At 72.9% G+C, this 20,460-nt stretch overlaps 2 protein-coding genes and 13 non-coding genes across 15 annotated transcripts; 7 read left to right on the plus strand and 8 right to left on the minus strand.

Annotated features, from left to right (window-relative positions):
- Window positions 1–2,690: 2,690 nt before the first annotated feature.
- Window positions 2,691–2,761, minus strand: TRNAG-GCC. Its single transcript has one exon. It is a non-coding gene; the product is annotated as a tRNA-Gly (tRNA).
- Window positions 2,762–3,118: 357 nt separating this feature from the next.
- Window positions 3,119–6,806, minus strand: LOC122898185 (collagen alpha-1(I) chain-like). Its single transcript, XM_044236232.1, has 5 exons — window positions 6,472–6,806; window positions 5,545–6,290; window positions 4,492–5,451; window positions 4,015–4,079; window positions 3,119–3,955 (listed from the first exon to the last, which is right to left on the minus strand). The coding sequence occupies exons 1-5, from the start codon at window positions 6,804–6,806 to the stop codon at window positions 3,119–3,121; spliced, it is 2,943 nt and encodes a 980-aa protein (XP_044092167.1).
- On the minus strand, window positions 4,446–4,528 carry TRNAL-CAG. The gene has a single exon. It is a non-coding gene; the product is annotated as a tRNA-Leu (tRNA).
- TRNAD-GUC lies at window positions 5,088–5,159 on the plus strand. The gene has a single exon. It is a non-coding gene; the product is annotated as a tRNA-Asp (tRNA).
- TRNAG-UCC lies at window positions 5,994–6,065 on the plus strand. The gene has a single exon. It is a non-coding gene; the product is annotated as a tRNA-Gly (tRNA).
- Window positions 6,371–6,442, plus strand: TRNAE-CUC. Its single transcript has one exon. It is a non-coding gene; the product is annotated as a tRNA-Glu (tRNA).
- A 3,356-nt stretch (window positions 6,807–10,162) lies between the features above and the next one.
- Window positions 10,163–10,233, minus strand: TRNAG-GCC. Its single transcript has one exon. It is a non-coding gene; the product is annotated as a tRNA-Gly (tRNA).
- Window positions 10,234–10,590: 357 nt separating this feature from the next.
- On the minus strand, window positions 10,591–14,276 carry LOC122898186 (basic proline-rich protein-like). The gene is made up of 6 exons (XM_044236233.1): window positions 13,942–14,276; window positions 13,017–13,760; window positions 12,703–12,923; window positions 11,964–12,590; window positions 11,487–11,551; window positions 10,591–11,427 (listed from the first exon to the last, which is right to left on the minus strand). Exons 1-6 carry the CDS (start codon window positions 14,274–14,276, stop codon window positions 10,591–10,593), a joined length of 2,829 nt encoding a protein of 942 aa, XP_044092168.1.
- Window positions 11,918–12,000, minus strand: TRNAL-CAG. The gene has a single exon. It is a non-coding gene; the product is annotated as a tRNA-Leu (tRNA).
- On the plus strand, window positions 12,560–12,631 carry TRNAD-GUC. The gene has a single exon. It is a non-coding gene; the product is annotated as a tRNA-Asp (tRNA).
- TRNAG-UCC lies at window positions 13,464–13,535 on the plus strand. The gene has a single exon. It is a non-coding gene; the product is annotated as a tRNA-Gly (tRNA).
- On the plus strand, window positions 13,841–13,912 carry TRNAE-CUC. The gene has a single exon. It is a non-coding gene; the product is annotated as a tRNA-Glu (tRNA).
- A 3,346-nt stretch (window positions 14,277–17,622) lies between the features above and the next one.
- TRNAG-GCC lies at window positions 17,623–17,693 on the minus strand. Its single transcript has one exon. It is a non-coding gene; the product is annotated as a tRNA-Gly (tRNA).
- A 1,685-nt stretch (window positions 17,694–19,378) lies between these two features.
- TRNAL-CAG lies at window positions 19,379–19,461 on the minus strand. Its single transcript has one exon. It is a non-coding gene; the product is annotated as a tRNA-Leu (tRNA).
- A 559-nt stretch (window positions 19,462–20,020) lies between these two features.
- Window positions 20,021–20,092, plus strand: TRNAD-GUC. The gene has a single exon. It is a non-coding gene; the product is annotated as a tRNA-Asp (tRNA).
- Window positions 20,093–20,460: the final 368 nt, after the last annotated feature.

Below are 20,460 nucleotides of genomic sequence, written 5' to 3' on the forward strand. Positions count from 1 at the left end.
CCCGCCAGCACCCGCACCCACCCCGTCCGCCGAGGGTTTGCTGTCTGCTCGGGGAGGGTCTCCCTACAGAGCCCCAGCGGACAGTCCGTGTGCCGGCCCCAACTGCCGCAGCCGCCCACCCCCGCAGGACCGGGCCCAGGTCAGAGCAGCGGTGGGAAGGAGCCCCCCCTGTGGGCGTCCAGATGCTTCCCGTCATCCCAGGAAGGCCCCTCAGCAGCCTCGCGTGGGGGTGGGTGGGTGTGCGGGGTTGGGGGTCGAGTCCTCAGCGGTGGGGGATGGGGCAAGATGCAGGTGTTGGCTGCCCTGGGTGGCCTCCCACGGGGGTGAGGGCACAGGGGGAAAGGATCCCAGAAAGAGGGGAGGTCCGGGAGCAGCAAGGGTGTGTGTGTTGGTGGGGCAGGTGCGGGGCGAGGAATGGTGGGTGTGCTGGGACCCGGCGGAGACTGCGGCTGGCCACTCGGGCGGGGTCTCCGCAGAGGCTCGGGGCGGCAGGGGCCCCTTGCCCAGCGCCTTGCCCGGCACGTGTGCACACCTGTGCGGGAGGATGACACGGGAGGGACGGGAGGGCACAGAGGCGGAGTGCGCCTGAGGATCGGGCGGGAGGCGGAGACCTTCGGCCGGCCTTGAGTGTGAGAGCTGGGTGGGGGGTAGAAGGGTCGGGGGTGGGGGGGCAGGGGGGGACGGATGCAGCCTGGAGGCGGGCAGGAGCAGCACGCAGCGGCGAGTGGTGGGGAGTGGGCCCGGTGGCGAGCGAGAAAGCTGGAGGCCCCCCGTGGTGGGAGAGGACCAAGGCGGAGGAGGTGTGGGGGCCGGCGAAGACTGCTCTGCTTTGGCTGTGCTGTGCTGTGCTGTGCTGTGCTGTGCTGTGCTGTGCTGCGTGGTGGCGTGGGGCCAATGGGTGGCGCACGAGGGGCGTGGGTGGGAAGCAGGCAGGCCGGCGGGCCGGTAGGCAAGGGCAACCGAGAGAGAGGGAGCGGACCGGGTCTCGGACCAGGCCAAGCGGGGGTCGGGCGGCCGGGGGGTGCCGGTGGGTCGATGCACCCCCGGGGAGATCGCAACCGCCTGTCACCGGGACGGCCAGTCACGTATCGGGGGTCGTCCTGGGGTTGGGGTTCCGAGAGGCCAAAGGGACCAAGGCGACGCTGGATCTTTTCCCCTTTCTCCCCTGAGAAGGACTTGGCTAGGAGGGGGTGGGGAGGCCGGGGACAGGCGTGGGGCTGTTGGGGCAGGAGGGGCTGGTGGCGGTGGAGGCGCAGGCTGCGCTGGTCCTTGTGTCGCTGGGGGTGGACGACCGGGTGCTGCCGCCGCTGCTGGTGAGGATGGTGGTGGTGGACGTCTGCCGTCCATCGGTGACGGTCCCTGGGCCGCTGTGGTGGTGGTGTCGGAGGTCTGGGCGGCGGCGGCGATTTCGCCGGTGGCGGGGACGGGGACGGGGACGGACGTCGTTACTGTGGGCCATGCTGTCCGTGCCGGGGGCGTGGTGGTGGTGGAGGAGGAGGAGGACTTCGGGGCTGCTGGCGACGAAGCCCATGCTGGCGCACGGGTGGTGGGCTCGGTCGTGTCGCTGATGGCGGCGGGGACGGTGAAGGACGTCAGTGCTTTGGGTGCTGGTGCCGGAGCCGGTGTGACGACAGTGGACGAGGTCCTGCCGCGGCTGGTCCTGGGGATGGGTGGTGGACTCGGTGGGGCGCGGGGTGGCCGTACTGACGCCGGAGGACTTGGGCGCCGTTGGCAATGATGCCCGAGGCGATACGCTGGAGGTGGACGTGGTACTCTTGGTGATGGCGTCGGTGGGAGTGGCGGTGATGGGGAAGGACTTGAGCGCTGTTGGCCACGGAGCCCCTGGCGGTGTGGTGGCGGTGGACTTGGTCCTGCTGGTGGCGGCGGCGGTGGCGGCCGCAGGGGTGCTGGTGCTGGTGCTGGCAGTGGTCCGGGCGCCGCTATGCTGGTGGGCTTGGTGGAGCCGCTGCTGCCGCCAGGGCTGCTGCTATTGCCAAGAGGGGAAGGTTGGCGGTGGCGGTGGTGGAGGGGGAGCTTGGTGCTGGCGGTGGTCTTAGCGTTGTGTGCGCGGGGGAGTGGGAAGCACACGGGGGCCAAGTAGGGCAGAGAAAGGATACAGAGCGCAGGGCGCGGAGTGTGTGTGTGGCGGGGGGGGGGGGGGGGGGTGGGGAGGCTGTCCGGGGTGCGCCCTAAAGGGTTTGTGAGGGCCCCTGCGGGAGAATGGGATGTATCAGGGCTAGGGGTGGCAAGTTCATGGCTCCTGGTTGTGCCAAGAGGAGAACGTTGGAGCCGTGGGTGGAGGGATGCAGGGAGCGAGCAAGTGTGGCGAAAGGCGTGGAGGTGGGGCGTGGCGCCCGCGTGGGCGAGCTGCGGCAGGGCCGGAAGGGAAGCGGGGTGCTGAGGGTCCTGAAGAGGAAAGGGGCAAGGAGAGCGTGTGGCGGGCCAGGGGCCAGGGTCCTCGGGGAGTGGGTAGAGTTTGGTCCCCAGGGGGAGCCAAGTGGAGAGGAAGGGAAGGGGCGTCGGGGCAGAGGCAGGGGCGGGACTTCGCGGAAGGAGCGGAGCCGGCTGAGGCCAGCGGGCTCGAGCCTGGGAGAGAGGAAGCCGGGAGCGCGCGGGCGCGGGCGCGGGCGCGGGCGCGCGTGCCCTTATGCGCGCTGTAGCCGCTGGGCCAAAAGGGGACAACGGCGTGCTGCATGGGCCGGGAATCGAACCCGGGCCTCCCGCGTGGCAGGCGAGAATTCTACCACTGAACCACCCATGCACCGATGGTGGTGGTCAACCGACGGCTCCAAACACCGGTCCGGGCCACAGCCAGGGCCAGAACCGGAGCCGGAGCCAAGCCAGGGCCAGGGCCAGAGGCAGGGCCAGGGCCAACCAGGGCCAGGGCCAGGACCGGGGTCAGGACCAGGACCGGGGTCAGGACCAGGGCCAGCGCCTGCGCCAGCGCCTGCGCCTGCGCCTGCGCCAGCGCCTGCGCCTGTCCCGATAGCATCCCGCTCCGCTGGGGCAGGAGGCAGCCGGGCGATCCGGAGGGGAGGCTGCATGCACGTCTAGAGTGCTTGGGAGCGGCGGCCGCGGCGGAGACGGGCGGAGCGAGGCACAGGCGCACGGAGGCGGACTAGGCTCCTCCTGCGTTTTCTCCCTGGTCCAGGGCCGCCGCCAGACGCTGCCCTGCCGGGGTCGCCCGCGGAAGCCAGGAGCCGGAGGAAGCCGGGCCAGAGCCCCAACACCACCCACCGCGGGCGATCGTCTGGGGCAGGTGCCGCTGAGCGCCGCCGTTCCCTTGGGCAGCTACTCTCCGCCCACCCCAAAGGCCCATTGGCGGATGGCTTTCCCGCCCGGGCCGTGTGGGCGCGATCCCGCGGGGCTGGGGAACGGAGCCGCGGCCGTGTGTGCGCACGTGGGGTGCCGTGGAGTGGCGGGAGTGTGGGTGGGGGTGTGTGGGTGGTGGGGTGGGTGTCTGCGGGGGCTCGTGCGCGCCGCACGCGTGTCGTGCATAGGACATGGAGGCCCCCGAGCGCCGCGGGCGCCGCCGAGTACCGCTGAGGCCAGGAGAGCGAAGCGAGGTGTCTGAGCTCTGGCCGGGAGCTCTCCCTGGGGGTCCAACTCGGGCCGGTGGTGGAGAGGCAGGAGCGCTGGCGGAGGCGCTGCTGGCTAGCTGGCGGACAGGGAGCGCGTTGAGGGAGCGCGCTGGGGTCCTCGGGTTCTGGCCGGGCGGGCCGGGCTTGGGGCGCCCAGGTGGGAGGCCTGGGGATGCAGGGCTTCCTTCCGCCCAGCGCTCGGGGGAGGAGCAATAATGCCGGGTTGGACTCCTGGGCCAGGCCCACTGACGGCAGGGCCGCGTGGTGGGCCCGCCAGCAGGTGGCTGGGCCACCTGGGTCCGCGGCCGGAGGCAGGCAGGTGTGGCCAGGGGAAGGCGTCCAGGTGGAAAAGGCTCGTGGGCGGCGCGGGCCACCTGAGTGGGGTGTGGCGAGAATGGAATGGGGGCCGTGCGGAAAGGACAGGGGGTCCCACCGGCTGCTCCCGGTGGCGGAGGCGCACGGCTCTGAGAGCGAGGCACTGTTCATGCGGGCACGAGCCTGGGGGAGAACCGAGGTCGGCGGGCGGAGGGCTTTCGGCACTGGCGCACGCCGCTGGTCTGCAGGGGCCCCTGGGAGGGACGAGAACGCAGCCCTCGGAAAGCAGGTGAGGAGGGAGGTGCTGCCAAGTTGCCCGGGCCTGCGGGTGTGGGATCAGGTGGGAAGGGCGCGCGAGTGGGTGGAGGAGGGCGAGTGCGCGCAAAGCCTGTGGTGCGGAGGGTCGAGGCGTCGGAGCTCCGCCCTGGGCCCCTGGCGCTGGGGTGCAAGGCCGGAGCGGCCCGTCAGGCAAGGACAGGGCTTGCCGTAGGGCGGGGTCCAGGCCCGCTGGGGTCCCGTGCCCTGGTAGGGCAGGCCAAAAGGTGGGCTTGTCAGGAGTGGGATTCGAACCCACGCCTCCAGGGGAGACTGCGACCTGAACGCAGCGCCTTAGACCGCTCGGCCATCCTGACGACGGGGCTGAGCGCGTCGCCGCTCGCCTGGCTGGGACCCGGCGCCAAGGCTGCCGCAGGCTGGCGGCGGCGTGTGTGCGCCAGCGAGGGGACGCGCGCCGCCGCCGAGCGGGAGCACAGCCCGCCGACTCGCCTGGCGCCTCCGCCCTCGCACAGCCCCGACCGCGCACCCAGAGGGCGGCGTCGGGCCCGCCTCTCTGGCAGCTCCCCGCCCCACCCCACCCCCCGCTCCTCCCCCTCGCCCTCCTCGGCCTCTGCCCTTCGTGGGCGCCCGTCCTCCTGGTCGCAGCCTCGCTTGTCCTGTGGGGCGGCTTCTCCCCGCGCGATCCCCGCCTGGCAGGCCAGAGGCCGCGGCGCCCGGGGAGTATTGGGCGGGCGTCCGGGTGCGGGGTCCGCCCCGAGTCGGGCAGTGGGGCTGCTGGGATGGCGGACGACGTTGGTTTGGGGTCGGGTCCGGTGCGGCAGGCGGCGGGCGCCGATGGAAGGCGGGGCGTCGAGGGCAGGGGTAGGCGTGGGCAGGCAGGCGCAGAGGGGTCGGGCGGCCGGATGGCCGCCGCCGTCCTCGTTAGTATAGTGGTGAGTATCCCCGCCTGTCACGCGGGAGACCGGGGTTCGATTCCCCGACGGGGAGGCCAGACGTCCTTTTTTGGGCGCCGCGGGCGCCGCCCCCGCTCTGTGCGAACGCTGGCCCCTCCGGCGCACTTGTCCTCCTTCCTCCAGCGTGCGGCCAGAGGCCGCCAGGGCCACGACGGCCGCCCGCCTGCTCCCCGTCCACCACCGCCACCCTTTTGCGTTCCTCGGCGTCGGGGCCGCGCGCCTGCGGGCTCGCCACAGTCCAGCCAGGGCCTTCCGTCGTGCCCAGGGCGCCTGACGAGTGGCCGGCCGCCCCGGGCTCCCCGGTGATTCGACGCTGCCCGGTCCGGCTGGGGCGGGGGCGGGGGCCGTGGCCGGACGGAGGGGACCGGACGGGACTTGACGGGACGCGGCGGGGCGGGGCGGGGCGGGGCGCGGGGTACCGGGGGGGGGGGGGGCCTCGGTTGTGTCGGGTCCTCCGTGGGCGCGGGATGTGGCCTCCCCCAGCACCCTGTGGAGAACGCCGGGGGCGAGCACGTGGTCGGAAGGACGCGGATCTCGGGGGACGGGGTTTCCCGGCCGGCAAAAGGGGGGTGGGGGGTGGGGGGTGGTACCAGGAGCGGCCGGGCGGCGCCAGCGCCCCCCAGAGGCGGTTGGCTGGCAGGCGGGCGGGCCCACGGAGCCGCCCAGCCGCGTGGGGCTGGCGCGGGTGGGACGGCGGGCGGCCGCTGCTGGCCCGTGCGGCAGCGCGGCGCTGTGGATGGGCGGGTCGTCGGGGCAGGGCCGAGGCGCGCTGGGCCGCCGAGGCGGTGACCAGAGGCGGTGACCAGAGCGGGTGCAGACGCCGGGGCCGAACCCTGGGCGTGCGTCTGGGGGCGGCCCGGGCTGTGCAGCGTTGGTGGTATAGTGGTGAGCATAGCTGCCTTCCAAGCAGTTGACCCGGGTTCGATTCCCGGCCAACGCAGCTGGCCAACCTTTTGCACGTCTCCAGGACCCCGGTGGCCAGGCCCGGTGGCAGCCGGGAGCCCGGAGCGCGGGAGGCCGGCGTGCTGAGGTGCTGAGGCCGGAGCGGGTCCCCAGGTTGAGCGGCGGTGGAAGGGGAGGAGGCGCACGGCGTTTTGAGGGCGCTGCCGGCGGGGCAGGTGGATTGGCAGGGCGGGCGGGTGGCTCTCGGTGGCCAGGCAGGGGCCTTGGAGCCCAAGCAGAGGCGAGTGGGTGGTATGGAGGCGCCGGGTGGAGGAGGTGCGGGCCAGGCGCGACACCCGACGCTCCCTGGTGGTCTAGTGGTTAGGATTCGGCGCTCTCACCGCCGCGGCCCGGGTTCGATTCCCGGTCAGGGAAGCCTTTCTTCTTCCTCTCGGCCTACCCACCTCGGCAGCGCTTCGGCACGCACCCCCTTTTGGCCCAAGCTCCATGGCTTCTCCCTGGCCCCGTGGCCAGGGCGCCCGCACCAGGCCAGCCGCCCCGTCCAGCCCAAGCCTTGCCCTGTCGCCTCCTCCGGGCCAAGCCTTTTGGCCTCGCAGGTGGGCTGGGACTTCCGCGCCTCCCCTGGACGCTCACCTCCCCCCGCGACCCCCCTCTCCCCCTCGGCCACCACCCCAGAGGACGCGGCCGCCTCCGTCCCCACGGAGGGGCCACCAACAGACGCCCGGACGTCCGGCCGCCTCAGGGGCTTGGACTCTCCCGCGGCACCGGGGCCGCCCATGACGAGCGACCCCTTGCTGCTGCATCCTGAGGTGCTAGCTGGCGGCGTCGGTGCCTTGAAGAGGAGGGGGCGGTGGGAGTGGGAGTCGGGTCACCTGCTGGAGCCCCTGGTCCCCTCCCTCCCTGCCCCCTCTCGGGCCAGCCACCGCTGGGCCGGCTTCCCCACCACCGGCCACCCCCGGGGCTGGCGGCGTCTCCCCGGCGCCGGCGGTGGTGGGTCACCTGGGTGGCGGGCTCCAGCGGGGATGGGAGACGAGAGGCGCACCGCAGCGCCCGGCACGTGGAGTGGGCAAAGCGAATGAGGGCGCATCCTGGGAGCCCGACCCCCGGGCAGTGGAGGTTGGAGAGCGGGGAGGTGCAGAAGGCCGCCGGGGAGAACCCAACAGCCCAGCCGCCGCGAGAAGGTGGAGGCCCACCGGACACTCGCAGGGTGGGCTTGGGGCCAACACGCCCTTTGAATGGCGACACCAGTCACCTGAGTCCAAGGCAAAGTGACAAGCGCGTTCCCCGCAACGCCTCCCTTCCCCTCCAGCCCCCACCCTTTCAGGCCTTCCCACGGGCGCGTCAGGGCACACCTAGCCCGCATCTCCTCCTGCCCTCTCCACCCCGGGCCCGGGGTGTCCTCTGGTCCGGGTGCTCCTCCAGCTCCGTCAGAGCACAGTCTCCTTCCCGCCAGCACCCGCACCCACCCCGTCCGCCGAGGGTTTGCTGTCTGCTCGGGGAGGGTCTCCCTACAGAGCCCCAGCGGACAGTCCGTGTGCCGGCCCCAACTGCCGCAGCCGCCCACCCCCGCAGGACCGGGCCCAGGTCAGAGCAGCGGTGGGAAGGAGCCCCCCCTGTGGGCGTCCAGATGCTTCCCGTCATCCCAGGAAGGCCCCTCAGCAGCCTCGCGTGGGGGTGGGTGGGTGTGCGGGGTTGGGGGTCGAGTCCTCAGCGGTGGGGGATGGGGCAAGATGCAGGTGTTGGCTGCCCTGGGTGGCCTCCCACGGGGGTGAGGGCACAGGGGGAAAGGATCCCAGAAAGAGGGGAGGTCCGGGAGCAGCAAGGGTGTGTGTGTTGGTGGGGCAGGTGCGGGGCGAGGAATGGTGGGTGTGCTGGGACCCGGCGGAGACTGCGGCTGGCCACTCGGGCGGGGTCTCCGCAGAGGCTCGGGGCGGCAGGGGCCCCTTGCCCAGCGCCTTGCCCGGCACGTGTGCACACCTGTGCGGGAGGATGACACGGGAGGGACGGGAGGGCACAGAGGCGGAGTGCGCCTGAGGATCGGGCGGGAGGCGGAGACCTTCGGCCGGCCTTGAGTGTGAGAGCTGGGTGGGGGGTAGAAGGGTCGGGGGTGGGGGGGCAGGGGGGGACGGATGCAGCCTGGAGGCGGGCAGGAGCAGCACGCAGCGGCGAGTGGTGGGGAGTGGGCCCGGTGGCGAGCGAGAAAGCTGGAGGCCCCCCGTGGTGGGAGAGGACCAAGGCGGAGGAGGTGTGGGGGCCGGCGAAGACTGCTCTGCTTTGGCTGTGCTGTGCTGTGCTGTGCTGTGCTGTGCTGTGCTGTGCTGCGTGGTGGCGTGGGGCCAATGGGTGGCGCACGAGGGGCGTGGGTGGGAAGCAGGCAGGCCGGCGGGCCGGTAGGCAAGGGCAACCGAGAGAGAGGGAGCGGACCGGGTCTCGGACCAGGCCAAGCGGGGGTCGGGCGGCCGGGGGGTGCCGGTGGGTCGATGCACCCCCGGGGAGATCGCAACCGCCTGTCACCGGGACGGCCAGTCACGTATCGGGGGTCGTCCTGGGGTTGGGGTTCCGAGAGGCCAAAGGGACCAAGGCGACGCTGGATCTTTTCCCCTTTCTCCCCTGAGAAGGACTTGGCTAGGAGGGGGTGGGGAGGCCGGGGACAGGCGTGGGGCTGTTGGGGCAGGAGGGGCTGGTGGCGGTGGAGGCGCAGGCTGCGCTGGTCCTTGTGTCGCTGGGGGTGGACGACCGGGTGCTGCCGCCGCTGCTGGTGAGGATGGTGGTGGTGGACGTCTGCCGTCCATCGGTGACGGTCCCTGGGCCGCTGTGGTGGTGGTGTCGGAGGTCTGGGCGGCGGCGGCGATTTCGCCGGTGGCGGGGACGGGGACGGGGACGGACGTCGTTACTGTGGGCCATGCTGTCCGTGCCGGGGGCGTGGTGGTGGTGGAGGAGGAGGAGGACTTCGGGGCTGCTGGCGACGAAGCCCATGCTGGCGCACGGGTGGTGGGCTCGGTCGTGTCGCTGATGGCGGCGGGGACGGTGAAGGACGTCAGTGCTTTGGGTGCTGGTGCCGGAGCCGGTGTGACGACAGTGGACGAGGTCCTGCCGCGGCTGGTCCTGGGGATGGGTGGTGGACTCGGTGGGGCGCGGGGTGGCCGTACTGACGCCGGAGGACTTGGGCGCCGTTGGCAATGATGCCCGAGGCGATACGCTGGAGGTGGACGTGGTACTCTTGGTGATGGCGTCGGTGGGAGTGGCGGTGATGGGGAAGGACTTGAGCGCTGTTGGCCACGGAGCCCCTGGCGGTGTGGTGGCGGTGGACTTGGTCCTGCTGGTGGCGGCGGCGGTGGCGGCCGCAGGGGTGCTGGTGCTGGTGCTGGCAGTGGTCCGGGCGCCGCTATGCTGGTGGGCTTGGTGGAGCCGCTGCTGCCGCCAGGGCTGCTGCTATTGCCAAGAGGGGAAGGTTGGCGGTGGCGGTGGTGGAGGGGGAGCTTGGTGCTGGCGGTGGTCTTAGCGTTGTGTGCGCGGGGGAGTGGGAAGCACACGGGGGCCAAGTAGGGCAGAGAAAGGATACAGAGCGCAGGGCGCGGAGTGTGTGTGTGGCGGGGGTGGGGGTGGGGGTGGGGAGGCTGTCCGGGGTGCGCCCTAAAGGGTTTGTGAGGGCCCCTGCGGGAGAATGGGATGTATCAGGGCTAGGGGTGGCAAGTTCATGGCTCCTGGTTGTGCCAAGAGGAGAACGTTGGAGCCGTGGGTGGAGGGATGCAGGGAGCGAGCAAGTGTGGCGAAAGGCGTGGAGGTGGGGCGTGGCGCCCGCGTGGGCGAGCTGCGGCAGGGCCGGAAGGGAAGCGGGGTGCTGAGGGTCCTGAAGAGGAAAGGGGCAAGGAGAGCGTGTGGCGGGCCAGGGGCCAGGGTCCTCGGGGAGTGGGTAGAGTTTGGTCCCCAGGGGGAGCCAAGTGGAGAGGAAGGGAAGGGGCGTCGGGGCAGAGGCAGGGGCGGGACTTCGCGGAAGGAGCGGAGCCGGCTGAGGCCAGCGGGCTCGAGCCTGGGAGAGAGGAAGCCGGGAGCGCGCGGGCGCGGGCGCGGGCGCGGGCGCGCGTGCCCTTATGCGCGCTGTAGCCGCTGGGCCAAAAGGGGACGACGGCGTGCTGCATGGGCCGGGAATCGAACCCGGGCCTCCCGCGTGGCAGGCGAGAATTCTACCACTGAACCACCCATGCACCGATGGTGGTGGTCAACCGACGGCTCCAAACACCGGTCCGGGCCACAGCCAGGGCCAGAACCGGAGCCGGAGCCAAGCCAGGGCCAGGGCCAGAGGCAGGGCCAGGGCCAACCAGGGCCAGGGCCAGGACCGGGGTCAGGACCAGGACCGGGGTCAGGACCAGGGCCAGCGCCTGCGCCAGCGCCTGCGCCTGCGCCTGCGCCAGCGCCTGCGCCTGTCCCGATAGCATCCCGCTCCGCTGGGGCAGGAGGCAGCCGGGCGATCCGGAGGGGAGGCTGCATGCACGTCTAGAGTGCTTGGGAGCGGCGGCCGCGGCGGAGACGGGCGGAGCGAGGCACAGGCGCACGGAGGCGGACTAGGCTCCTCCTGCGTTTTCTCCCTGGTCCAGGGCCGCCGCCAGACGCTGCCCTGCCGGGGTCGCCCGCGGAAGCCAGGAGCCGGAGGAAGCCGGGCCAGAGCCCCAACACCACCCACCGCGGGCGATCGTCTGGGGCAGGTGCCGCTGAGCGCCGCCGTTCCCTTGGGCAGCTACTCTCCGCCCACCCCAAAGGCCCATTGGCGGATGGCTTTCCCGCCCGGGCCGTGTGGGCGCGATCCCGCGGGGCTGGGGAACGGAGCCGCGGCCGTGTGTGCGCACGTGGGGTGCCGTGGAGTGGCGGGAGTGTGGGTGGGGGTGTGTGGGTGGTGGGGTGGGTGTCTGCGGGGGCTCGTGCGCGCCGCACGCGTGTCGTGCATAGGACATGGAGGCCCCCGAGCGCCGCGGGCGCCGCCGAGTACCGCTGAGGCCAGGAGAGCGAAGCGAGGTGTCTGAGCTCTGGCCGGGAGCTCTCCCTGGGGGTCCAACTCGGGCCGGTGGTGGAGAGGCAGGAGCGCTGGCGGAGGCGCTGCTGGCTAGCTGGCGGACAGGGAGCGCGTTGAGGGAGCGCGCTGGGGTCCTCGGGTTCTGGCCGGGCGGGCCGGGCTTGGGGCGCCCAGGTGGGAGGCCTGGGGATGCAGGGCTTCCTTCCGCCCAGCGCTCGGGGGAGGAGCAATAATGCCGGGTTGGACTCCTGGGCCAGGCCCACTGACGGCAGGGCCGCGTGGTGGGCCCGCCAGCAGGTGGCTGGGCCACCTGGGTCCGCGGCCGGAGGCAGGCAGGTGTGGCCAGGGGAAGGCGTCCAGGTGGAAAAGGCTCGTGGGCGGCGCGGGCCACCTGAGTGGGGTGTGGCGAGAATGGAATGGGGGCCGTGCGGAAAGGACAGGGGGTCCCACCGGCTGCTCCCGGTGGCGGAGGCGCACGGCTCTGAGAGCGAGGCACTGTTCATGCGGGCACGAGCCTGGGGGAGAACCGAGGTCGGCGGGCGGAGGGCTTTCGGCACTGGCGCACGCCGCTGGTCTGCAGGGGCCCCTGGGAGGGACGAGAACGCAGCCCTCGGAAAGCAGGTGAGGAGGGAGGTGCTGCCAAGTTGCCCGGGCCTGCGGGTGTGGGATCAGGTGGGAAGGGCGCGCGAGTGGGTGGAGGAGGGCGAGTGCGCGCAAAGCCTGTGGTGCGGAGGGTCGAGGCGTCGGAGCTCCGCCCTGGGCCCCTGGCGCTGGGGTGCAAGGCCGGAGCGGCCCGTCAGGCAAGGACAGGGCTTGCCGTAGGGCGGGGTCCAGGCCCGCTGGGGTCCCGTGCCCTGGTAGGGCAGGCCAAAAGGTGGGCTTGTCAGGAGTGGGATTCGAACCCACGCCTCCAGGGGAGACTGCGACCTGAACGCAGCGCCTTAGACCGCTCGGCCATCCTGACGACGGGGCTGAGCGCGTCGCCGCTCGCCTGGCTGGGACCCGGCGCCAAGGCTGCCGCAGGCTGGCGGCGGCGTGTGTGCGCCAGCGAGGGGACGCGCGCCGCCGCCGAGCGGGAGCACAGCCCGCCGACTCGCCTGGCGCCTCCGCCCTCGCACAGCCCCGACCGCGCACCCAGAGGGCGGCGTCGGGCCCGCCTCTCTGGCAGCTCCCCGCCCCACCCCACCCCCCGCTCCTCCCCCTCGCCCTCCTCGGCCTCTGCCCTTCGTGGGCGCCCGTCCTCCTGGTCGCAGCCTCGCTTGTCCTGTGGGGCGGCTTCTCCCCGCGCGATCCCCGCCTGGCAGGCCAGAGGCCGCGGCGCCCGGGGAGTATTGGGCGGGCGTCCGGGTGCGGGGTCCGCCCCGAGTCGGGCAGTGGGGCTGCTGGGATGGCGGACGACGTTGGTTTGGGGTCGGGTCCGGTGCGGCAGGCGGCGGGCGCCGATGGAAGGCGGGGCGTCGAGGGCAGGGGTAGGCGTGGGCAGGCAGGCGCAGAGGGGTCGGGCGGCCGGATGGCCGCCGCCGTCCTCGTTAGTATAGTGGTGAGTATCCCCGCCTGTCACGCGGGAGACCGGGGTTCGATTCCCCGACGGGGAGGCCAGACGTCCTTTTTTGGGCGCCGCGGGCGCCGCCCCCGCTCTGTGCGAACGCTGGCCCCTCCGGCGCACTTGTCCTCCTTCCTCCAGCGTGCGGCCAGAGGCCGCCAGGGCCACGACGGCCGCCCGCCTGCTCCCCGTCCACCACCGCCACCCTTTTGCGTTCCTCGGCGTCGGGGCCGCGCGCCTGCGGGCTCGCCACAGTCCAGCCAGGGCCTTCCGTCGTGCCCAGGGCGCCTGACGAGTGGCCGGCCGCCCCGGGCTCCCCGGTGATTCGACGCTGCCCGGTCCGGCTGGGGCGGGGGCGGGGGCCGTGGCCGGACGGAGGGGACCGGACGGGACTTGACGGGACGCGGCGGGGCGGGGCGGGGCGGGGCGCGGGGTACCGGGGGGGGGGGGCCTCGGTTGTGTCGGGTCCTCCGTGGGCGCGGGATGTGGCCTCCCCCAGCACCCTGTGGAGAACGCCGGGGGCGAGCACGTGGTCGGAAGGACGCGGATCTCGGGGGACGGGGTTTCCCGGCCGGCAAAAGGGGGGTGGGGGGTGGGGGGTGGTACCAGGAGCGGCCGGGCGGCGCCAGCGCCCCCCAGAGGCGGTTGGCTGGCAGGCGGGCGGGCCCACGGAGCCGCCCAGCCGCGTGGGGCTGGCGCGGGTGGGACGGCGGGCGGCCGCTGCTGGCCCGTGCGGCAGCGCGGCGCTGTGGATGGGCGGGTCGTCGGGGCAGGGCCGAGGCGCGCTGGGCCGCCGAGGCGGTGACCAGAGGCGGTGACCAGAGCGGGTGCAGACGCCGGGGCCGAACCCTGGGCGTGCGTCTGGGGGCGGCCCGGGCTGTGCAGCGTTGGTGGTATAGTGGTGAGCATAGCTGCCTTCCAAGCAGTTGACCCGGGTTCGATTCCCGGCCAACGCAGCTGGCCAACCTTTTGCACGTCTCCAGGACCCCGGTGGCCAGGCCCGGTGGCAGCCGGGAGCCCGGAGCGCGGGAGGCCGGCGTGCTGAGGTGCTGAGGCCGGAGCGGGTCCCCAGGTTGAGCGGCGGTGGAAGGGGAGGAGGCGCACGGCGTTTTGAGGGCGCTGCCGGCGGGGCAGGTGGATTGGCAGGGCGGGCGGGTGGCTCTCGGTGGCCAGGCAGGGGCCTTGGAGCCCAAGCAGAGGCGAGTGGGTGGTATGGAGGCGCCGGGTGGAGGAGGTGCGGGCCAGGCGCGACACCCGACGCTCCCTGGTGGTCTAGTGGTTAGGATTCGGCGCTCTCACCGCCGCGGCCCGGGTTCGATTCCCGGTCAGGGAAGCCTTTCTTCTTCCTCTCGGCCTACCCACCTCGGCAGCGCTTCGGCACGCACCCCCTTTTGGCCCAAGCTCCATGGCTTCTCCCTGGCCCCGTGGCCAGGGCGCCCGCACCAGGCCAGCCGCCCCGTCCAGCCCAAGCCTTGCCCTGTCGCCTCCTCCGGGCCAAGCCTTTTGGCCTCGCAGGTGGGCTGGGACTTCCGCGCCTCCCCTGGACGCTCACCTCCCCCCGCGACCCCCCTCTCCCCCTCGGCCACCACCCCAGAGGACGCGGCCGCCTCCGTCCCCACGGAGGGGCCACCAACAGACGCCCGGACGTCCGGCCGCCTCAGGGGCTTGGACTCTCCCGCGGCACCGGGGCCGCCCATGACGAGCGACCCCTTGCTGCTGCATCCTGAGGTGCTAGCTGGCGGCGTCGGTGCCTTGAAGAGGAGGGGGCGGTGGGAGTGGGAGTCGGGTCACCTGCTGGAGCCCCTGGTCCCCTCCCTCCCTGCCCCCTCTCGGGCCAGCCACCGCTGGGCCGGCTTCCCCACCACCGGCCACCCCCGGGGCTGGCGGCGTCTCCCCGGCGCCGGCGGTGGTGGGTCACCTGGGTGGCGGGCTCCAGCGGGGATGGGAGACGAGAGGCGCACCGCAGCGCCCGGCACGTGGAGTGGGCAAAGCGAATGAGGGCGCATCCTGGGAGCCCGACCCCCGGGCAGTGGAGGTTGGAGAGCGGGGAGGTGCAGAAGGCCGCCGGGGAGAACCCAACAGCCCAGCCGCCGCGAGAAGGTGGAGGCCCACCGGACACTCGCAGGGTGGGCTTGGGGCCAACACGCCCTTTGAATGGCGACACCAGTCACCTGAGTCCAAGGCAAAGTGACAAGCGCGTTCCCCGCAACGCCTCCCTTCCCCTCCAGCCCCCACCCTTTCAGGCCTTCCCACGGGCGCGTCAGGGCACACCTAGCCCGCATCTCCTCCTGCCCTCTCCACCCCGGGCCCGGGGTGTCCTCTGGTCCGGGTGCTCCTCCAGCTCCGTCAGAGCACAGTCTCCTTCCCGCCAGCACCCGCACCCACCCCGTCCGCCGAGGGTTTGCTGTCTGCTCGGGGAGGGTCTCCCTACAGAGCCCCAGCGGACAGTCCGTGTGCCGGCCCCAACTGCCGCAGCCGCCCACCCCCGCAGGACCGGGCCCAGGTCAGAGCAGCGGTGGGAAGGAGCCCCCCCTGTGGGCGTCCAGATGCTTCCCGTCATCCCAGGAAGGCCCCTCAGCAGCCTCGCGTGGGGGTGGGTGGGTGTGCGGGGTTGGGGGTCGAGTCCTCAGCGGTGGGGGATGGGGCAAGATGCAGGTGTTGGCTGCCCTGGGTGGCCTCCCACGGGGGTGAGGGCACAGGGGAAAGGATCCCAGAAAGAGGGGAGGTCCGGGAGCAGCAAGGGTGTGTGTGTTGGTGGGGCAGGTGCGGGCGAGGAATGGTGGGTGTGCTGGGACCCGGCGGAGACTGCGGCTGGCCACTCGGGCGGGGTCTCCGCAGAGGCTCGGGGCGGCAGGGGCCCCTTGCCCAGCGCCTTGCCCGGCACGTGTGCACACCTGTGCGGGAGGATGACACGGGAGGGACGGGAGGGCACAGAGGCGGAGTGCGCCTGAGGATCGGGCGGGAGGCGGAGACCTTCGGCCGGCCTTGAGTGTGAGAGCTGGGTGGGGGGTAGAAGGGTCGGGGGTGGGGGGGCAGGGGGGGACGGATGCAGCCTGGAGGCGGGCAGGAGCAGCACGCAGCGGCGAGTGGTGGGGAGTGGGCCCGGTGGCGAGCGAGAAAGCTGGAGGCCCCCCGTGGTGGGAGAGGACCAAGGCGGAGGAGGTGTGGGGGCCGGCGAAGACTGCTCTGCTTTGGCTGTGCTGTGCTGTGCTGTGCTGTGCTGTGCTGTGCTGTGCTGCGTGGTGGCGTGGGGCCAATGGGTGGCGCACGAGGGGCGTGGGTGGGAAGCAGGCAGGCCGGCGGGCCGGTAGGCAAGGGCAACCGAGAGAGAGGGAGCGGACCGGGTCTCGGACCAGGCCAAGCGGGGGTCGGGCGGCCGGGGGGTGCCGGTGGGTCGATGCACCCCCGGGGAGATCGCAACCGCCTGTCACCGGGACGGCCAGTCACGTATCGGGGGTCGTCCTGGGTTGGGGTTCCGAGAGGCCAAAGGGACCAAGGCGACGCTGGATCTTTTCCCCTTTCTCCCCTGAGAAGGACTTGGCTAGGAGGGGGTGGGGAGGCCGGGGACAGGCGTGGGGCTGTTGGGGCAGGAGGGGCTGGTGGCGGTGGAGGCGCAGGCTGCGCTGGTCCTTGTGTCGCTGGGGGTGGACGACCGGGTGCTGCCGCCGCTGCTGGTGAGGATGGTGGTGGTGGACGTCTGCCGTCCATCGGTGACGGTCCCTGGGCCGCTGTGGTGGTGGTGTCGGAGGTCTGGGCGGCGGCGGCGATTTCGCCGGTGGCGGGGACGGGGACGGACGTCGTTACTGTGGGCCATGCTGTCCGTGCCGGGGGCGTGGTGGTGGTGGAGGAGGAGGAGGACTTCGGGGCTGCTGGCGACGAAGCCCATGCTGGCGCACGGGTGGTGGGCTCGGTCGTGTCGCTGATGGCGGCGGGGACGGTGAAGGACGTCAGTGCTTTGGGTGCTGGTGCCGGAGCCGGTGTGACGACAGTGGACGAGGTCCTGCCGCGGCTGGTCCTGGGGATGGGTGGTGGACTCGGTGGGGCGCGGGGTGGCCGTACTGACGCCGGAGGACTTGGGCGCCGTTGGCAATGATGCCCGAGGCGATACGCTGGAGGTGGACGTGGTACTCTTGGTGATGGCGTCGGTGGGAGTGGCGGTGATGGGGAAGGACTTGAGCGCTGTTGGCCACGGAGCCCGTGGCGGTGTGGTGGCGGTGGACTTGGTCCTGCTGGTGGCGGCGGCGGTGGCGGCCGCAGGGGTGCTGGTGCTGGTGCTGGCAGTGGTCCGGGCGCCGCTATGCTGGTGGGCTTGGTGGAGCCGCTGCTGCCGCCAGGGCTGCTGCTATTGCCAAGAGGGGAAGGTTGGCGGTGGCGGTGGTGGAGGGGGAGCTTGGTGCTGGCGGTGGTCTTAGCGTTGTGTGCGCGGGGGAGTGGGAAGCACACGGGGGCCAAGTAGGGCAGAGAAAGGATACAGAGCGCAGGGCGCGGAGTGTGTGTGTGGCGGGGTGGGGGTGGGGGTGGGGAGGCTGTCCGGGGTGCGCCCTAAAGGGTTTGTGAGGGCCCCTGCGGGAGAATGGGATGTATCAGGGCTAGGGGTGGCAAGTTCATGGCTCCTGGTTGTGCCAAGAGGAGAACGTTGGAGCCGTGGGTGGAGGGATGCAGGGAGCGAGCAAGTGTGGCGAAAGGCGTGGAGGTGGGGCGTGGCGCCCGCGTGGGCGAGCTGCGGCAGGGCCGGAAGGGAAGCGGGGTGCTGAGGGTCCTGAAGAGGAAAGGGGCAAGGAGAGCGTGTGGCGGGCCAGGGGCCAGGGTCCTCGGGGAGTGGGTAGAGTTTGGTCCCCAGGGGGAGCCAAGTGGAGAGGAAGGGAAGGGGCGTCGGGGCAGAGGCAGGGGCGGGACTTCGCGGAAGGAGCGGAGCCGGCTGAGGCCAGCGGGCTCGAGCCTGGGAGAGAGGAAGCCGGGAGCGCGCGGGCGCGGGCGCGGGCGCGGGCGCGCGTGCCCTTATGCGCGCTGTAGCCGCTGGGCCAAAAGGGGACGACGGCGTGCTGCATGGGCCGGGAATCGAACCCGGGCCTCCCGCGTGGCAGGCGAGAATTCTACCACTGAACCACCCATGCACCGATGGTGGTGGTCAACCGACGGCTCCAAACACCGGTCCGGGCCACAGCCAGGGCCAGAACCGGAGCCGGAGCCAAGCCAGGGCCAGGGCCAGAGGCAGGGCCAGGGCCAACCAGGGCCAGGGCCAGGACCGGGGTCAGGACCAGGACCGGGGTCAGGACCAGGGCCAGCGCCTGCGCCAGCGCCTGCGCCTGCGCCTGCGCCAGCGCCTGCGCCTGTCCCGATAGCATCCCGCTCCGCTGGGGCAGGAAGGCAGACCGGGCGATCCGGAGGGGAGGCTGCATGCACGTCTAGAGTGCTTGGGAGCGGCGGCCGCGGCGGAGACGGGCGGAGCGAGGCACAGGCGCACGGAGGCGGACTAGGCTCCTCCTGCGTTTTCTCCCTGGTCCAGGGCCGCCGCCAGACGCTGCCCTGCCGGGGTCGCCCGCGGAAGCCAGGAGCCGGAGGAAGCCGGGCCAGAGCCCCAACACCACCCACCGCGGGCGATCGTCTGGGGCAGGTGCCGCTGAGCGCCGCCGTTCCCTTGGGCAGCTACTCTCCGCCCACCCCAAAGGCCCATTGGCGGATGGCTTTCCCGCCCGGGCCGTGTGGGCGCGATCCGCGGGGCTGGGGAACGGAGCCGCGGCCGTGTGTGCGCACGTGGGGTGCCGTGGAGTGGCGGGAGTGTGGGTGGGGGTGTGTGGGTGGTGGGGTGGGTGTCTGCGGGGGCTCGTGCGCGCCGCACGCGTGTCGTGCATAGGACATGGAGGCCCCCGAGCGCCGCGGGCGCCGCCGAGTACCGCTGAGGCCAGGAGAGCGAAGCGAGGTGTCTGAGCTCTGGCCGGGAGCTCTCCCTGGGGGTCCAACTCGGGCCGGTGGTGGAGAGGCAGGAGCGCTGGCGGAGGCGCTGCTGGCTAGCTGGCGGACAGGGAGCGCGTTGAGGGAGCGCGCTGGGGTCCTCGGGTTCTGGCCGGGCGGGCCGGGCTTGGGGCGCCCAGGTGGGAGGCCTGGGGATGCAGGGCTTCCTTCCGCCCAGCGCTCGGGGGAGGAGCAATAATGCCGGGTTGGACTCCTGGGCCAGGCCCACTGACGGCAGGGCCGCGTGGTGGGCCCGCCAGCAGGTGGCTGGGCCACCTGGGTCCGCGGCCGGAGGCAGGCAGGTGTGGCCAGGGGAAGGCGTCCAGGTGGAAAAGGCTCGTGGGCGGCGCGGGCCACCTGAGTGGGGTGTGGCGAGAATGGAATGGGGGCCGTGCGGAAAGGACAGGGGGTCCCACCGGCTGCTCCCGGTGGCGGAGGCGCACGGCTCTGAGAGCGAGGCACTGTTCATGCGGGCACGAGCCTGGGGGAGAACCGAGGTCGGCGGGCGGAGGGCTTTCGGCACTGGCGCACGCCGCTGGTCTGCAGGGGCCCCTGGGAGGGACGAGAACGCAGCCCTCGGAAAGGCAGGTGAGGAGGGAGGTGCTGCCAAGTTGCCCGGGCCTGCGGGTGTGGGATCAGGTGGGAAGGGCGCGCGAGTGGGTGGAGGAGGGCGAGTGCGCGCAAAGCCTGTGGTGCGGAGGGTCGAGGCGTCGGAGCTCCGCCCTGGGCCCCTGGCGCTGGGGTGCAAGGCCGGAGCGGCCCGTCAGGCAAGGACAGGGCTTGCCGTAGGGCGGGTCCAGGCCCGCTGGGGTCCCGTGCCCTGGTAGGGCAGGCCAAAAGGTGGGCTTGTCAGGAGTGGGATTCGAACCCACGCCTCCAGGGGAGACTGCGACCTGAACGCAGCGCCTTAGACCGCTCGGCCATCCTGACGACGGGGCTGAGCGCGTCGCCGCTCGCCTGGCTGGGACCCGGCGCCAAGGCTGCCGCAGGCTGGCGGCGGCGTGTGTGCGCCAGCGAGGGGACGCGCGCCGCCGCCGAGCGGGAGCACAGCCCGCCGACTCGCCTGGCGCCTCCGCCCTCGCACAGCCCCGACCGCGCACCCAGAGGGCGGCGTCGGGCCCGCCTCTCTGGCAGCTCCCCGCCCCACCCCACCCCCCGCTCCTCCCCCTCGCCCTCCTCGGCCTCTGCCCTTCGTGGGCGCCCGTCCTCCTGGTCGCAGCCTCGCTTGTCCTGTGGGGCGGCTTCTCCCCGCGCGATCCCCGCCTGGCAGGCCAGAGGCCGCGGCGCCCGGGGAGTATTGGGCGGGCGTCCGGGTGCGGGGTCCGCCCCGAGTCGGGCAGTGGGGCTGCTGGGATGGCGGACGACGTTGGTTTGGGGTCGGGTCCGGTGCGGCAGGCGGCGGGCGCCGATGGAAGGCGGGGCGTCGAGGGCAGGGGTAGGCGTGGGCAGGCAGGCGCAGAGGGGTCGGGCGGCCGGATGGCCGCCGCCGTCCTCGTTAGTATAGTGGTGAGTATCCCCGCCTGTCACGCGGGAGACCGGGGTTCGATTCCCCGACGGGGAGGCCAGACGTCCTTTTTTGGGCGCCGCGGGCGCCGCCCCCGCTCTGTGCGAACGCTGGCCCCTCCGGCGCACTTGTCCTCCTTCCTCCAGCGTGCGGCCAGAGGCCGCCAGGGCCACGACGGCCGCCCGCCTGCTCCCCGTCCACCACCGCCACCCTTTTGCGTTCCTCGGCGTCGGGGCCGCGCGCCTGCGGGCTCGCCACAGTCCAGCCAGGGCCTTCCGTCGTGCCCAGGGCGCCTGACGAGGTGGCCGGCCGCCCCGGGCTCCCCGGTGATTCGACGCTGCCCGGTCCGGCTGGGGCGGGGGCGGGGGCCGTGGCCGGACGGAGGGGACCGGACGGGACTTGACGGGACGCGGCGGGGCGGGGCG

Source organism: Neovison vison, unplaced genomic scaffold (genome assembly GCF_020171115.1).
Source record: "Neovison vison isolate M4711 unplaced genomic scaffold, ASM_NN_V1 Scaffold_160, whole genome shotgun sequence".
NCBI lineage: Eukaryota > Metazoa > Chordata > Mammalia > Carnivora > Mustelidae > Neogale > Neogale vison.

Coding starts and splice junctions, on each gene's coding strand:
- LOC122898186 (XM_044236233.1), bottom strand. CDS start 14,276: ATGGGCGGCCCCGGTGCCGCGGGAGAGTCCAAGCCCCTGAGGCGGCCG. Junction 13,761..13,941: donor CGTGCCGAAGCGCTGCCGAG/GTGGGTAGGCCG, acceptor TTGGGCTCCAAG/GCCCCTGCCTGGCCACCGAG. Junction 11,428..11,486: donor TCCGCCACCGGGAGCAGCCG/GTGGGACCCCCT, acceptor CACCCCACTCAG/GTGGCCCGCGCCGCCCACGA.
- LOC122898185 (XM_044236232.1), bottom strand. CDS start 6,806: ATGGGCGGCCCCGGTGCCGCGGGAGAGTCCAAGCCCCTGAGGCGGCCG. Junction 6,291..6,471: donor CGTGCCGAAGCGCTGCCGAG/GTGGGTAGGCCG, acceptor TTGGGCTCCAAG/GCCCCTGCCTGGCCACCGAG. Junction 3,956..4,014: donor TCCGCCACCGGGAGCAGCCG/GTGGGACCCCCT, acceptor CACCCCACTCAG/GTGGCCCGCGCCGCCCACGA.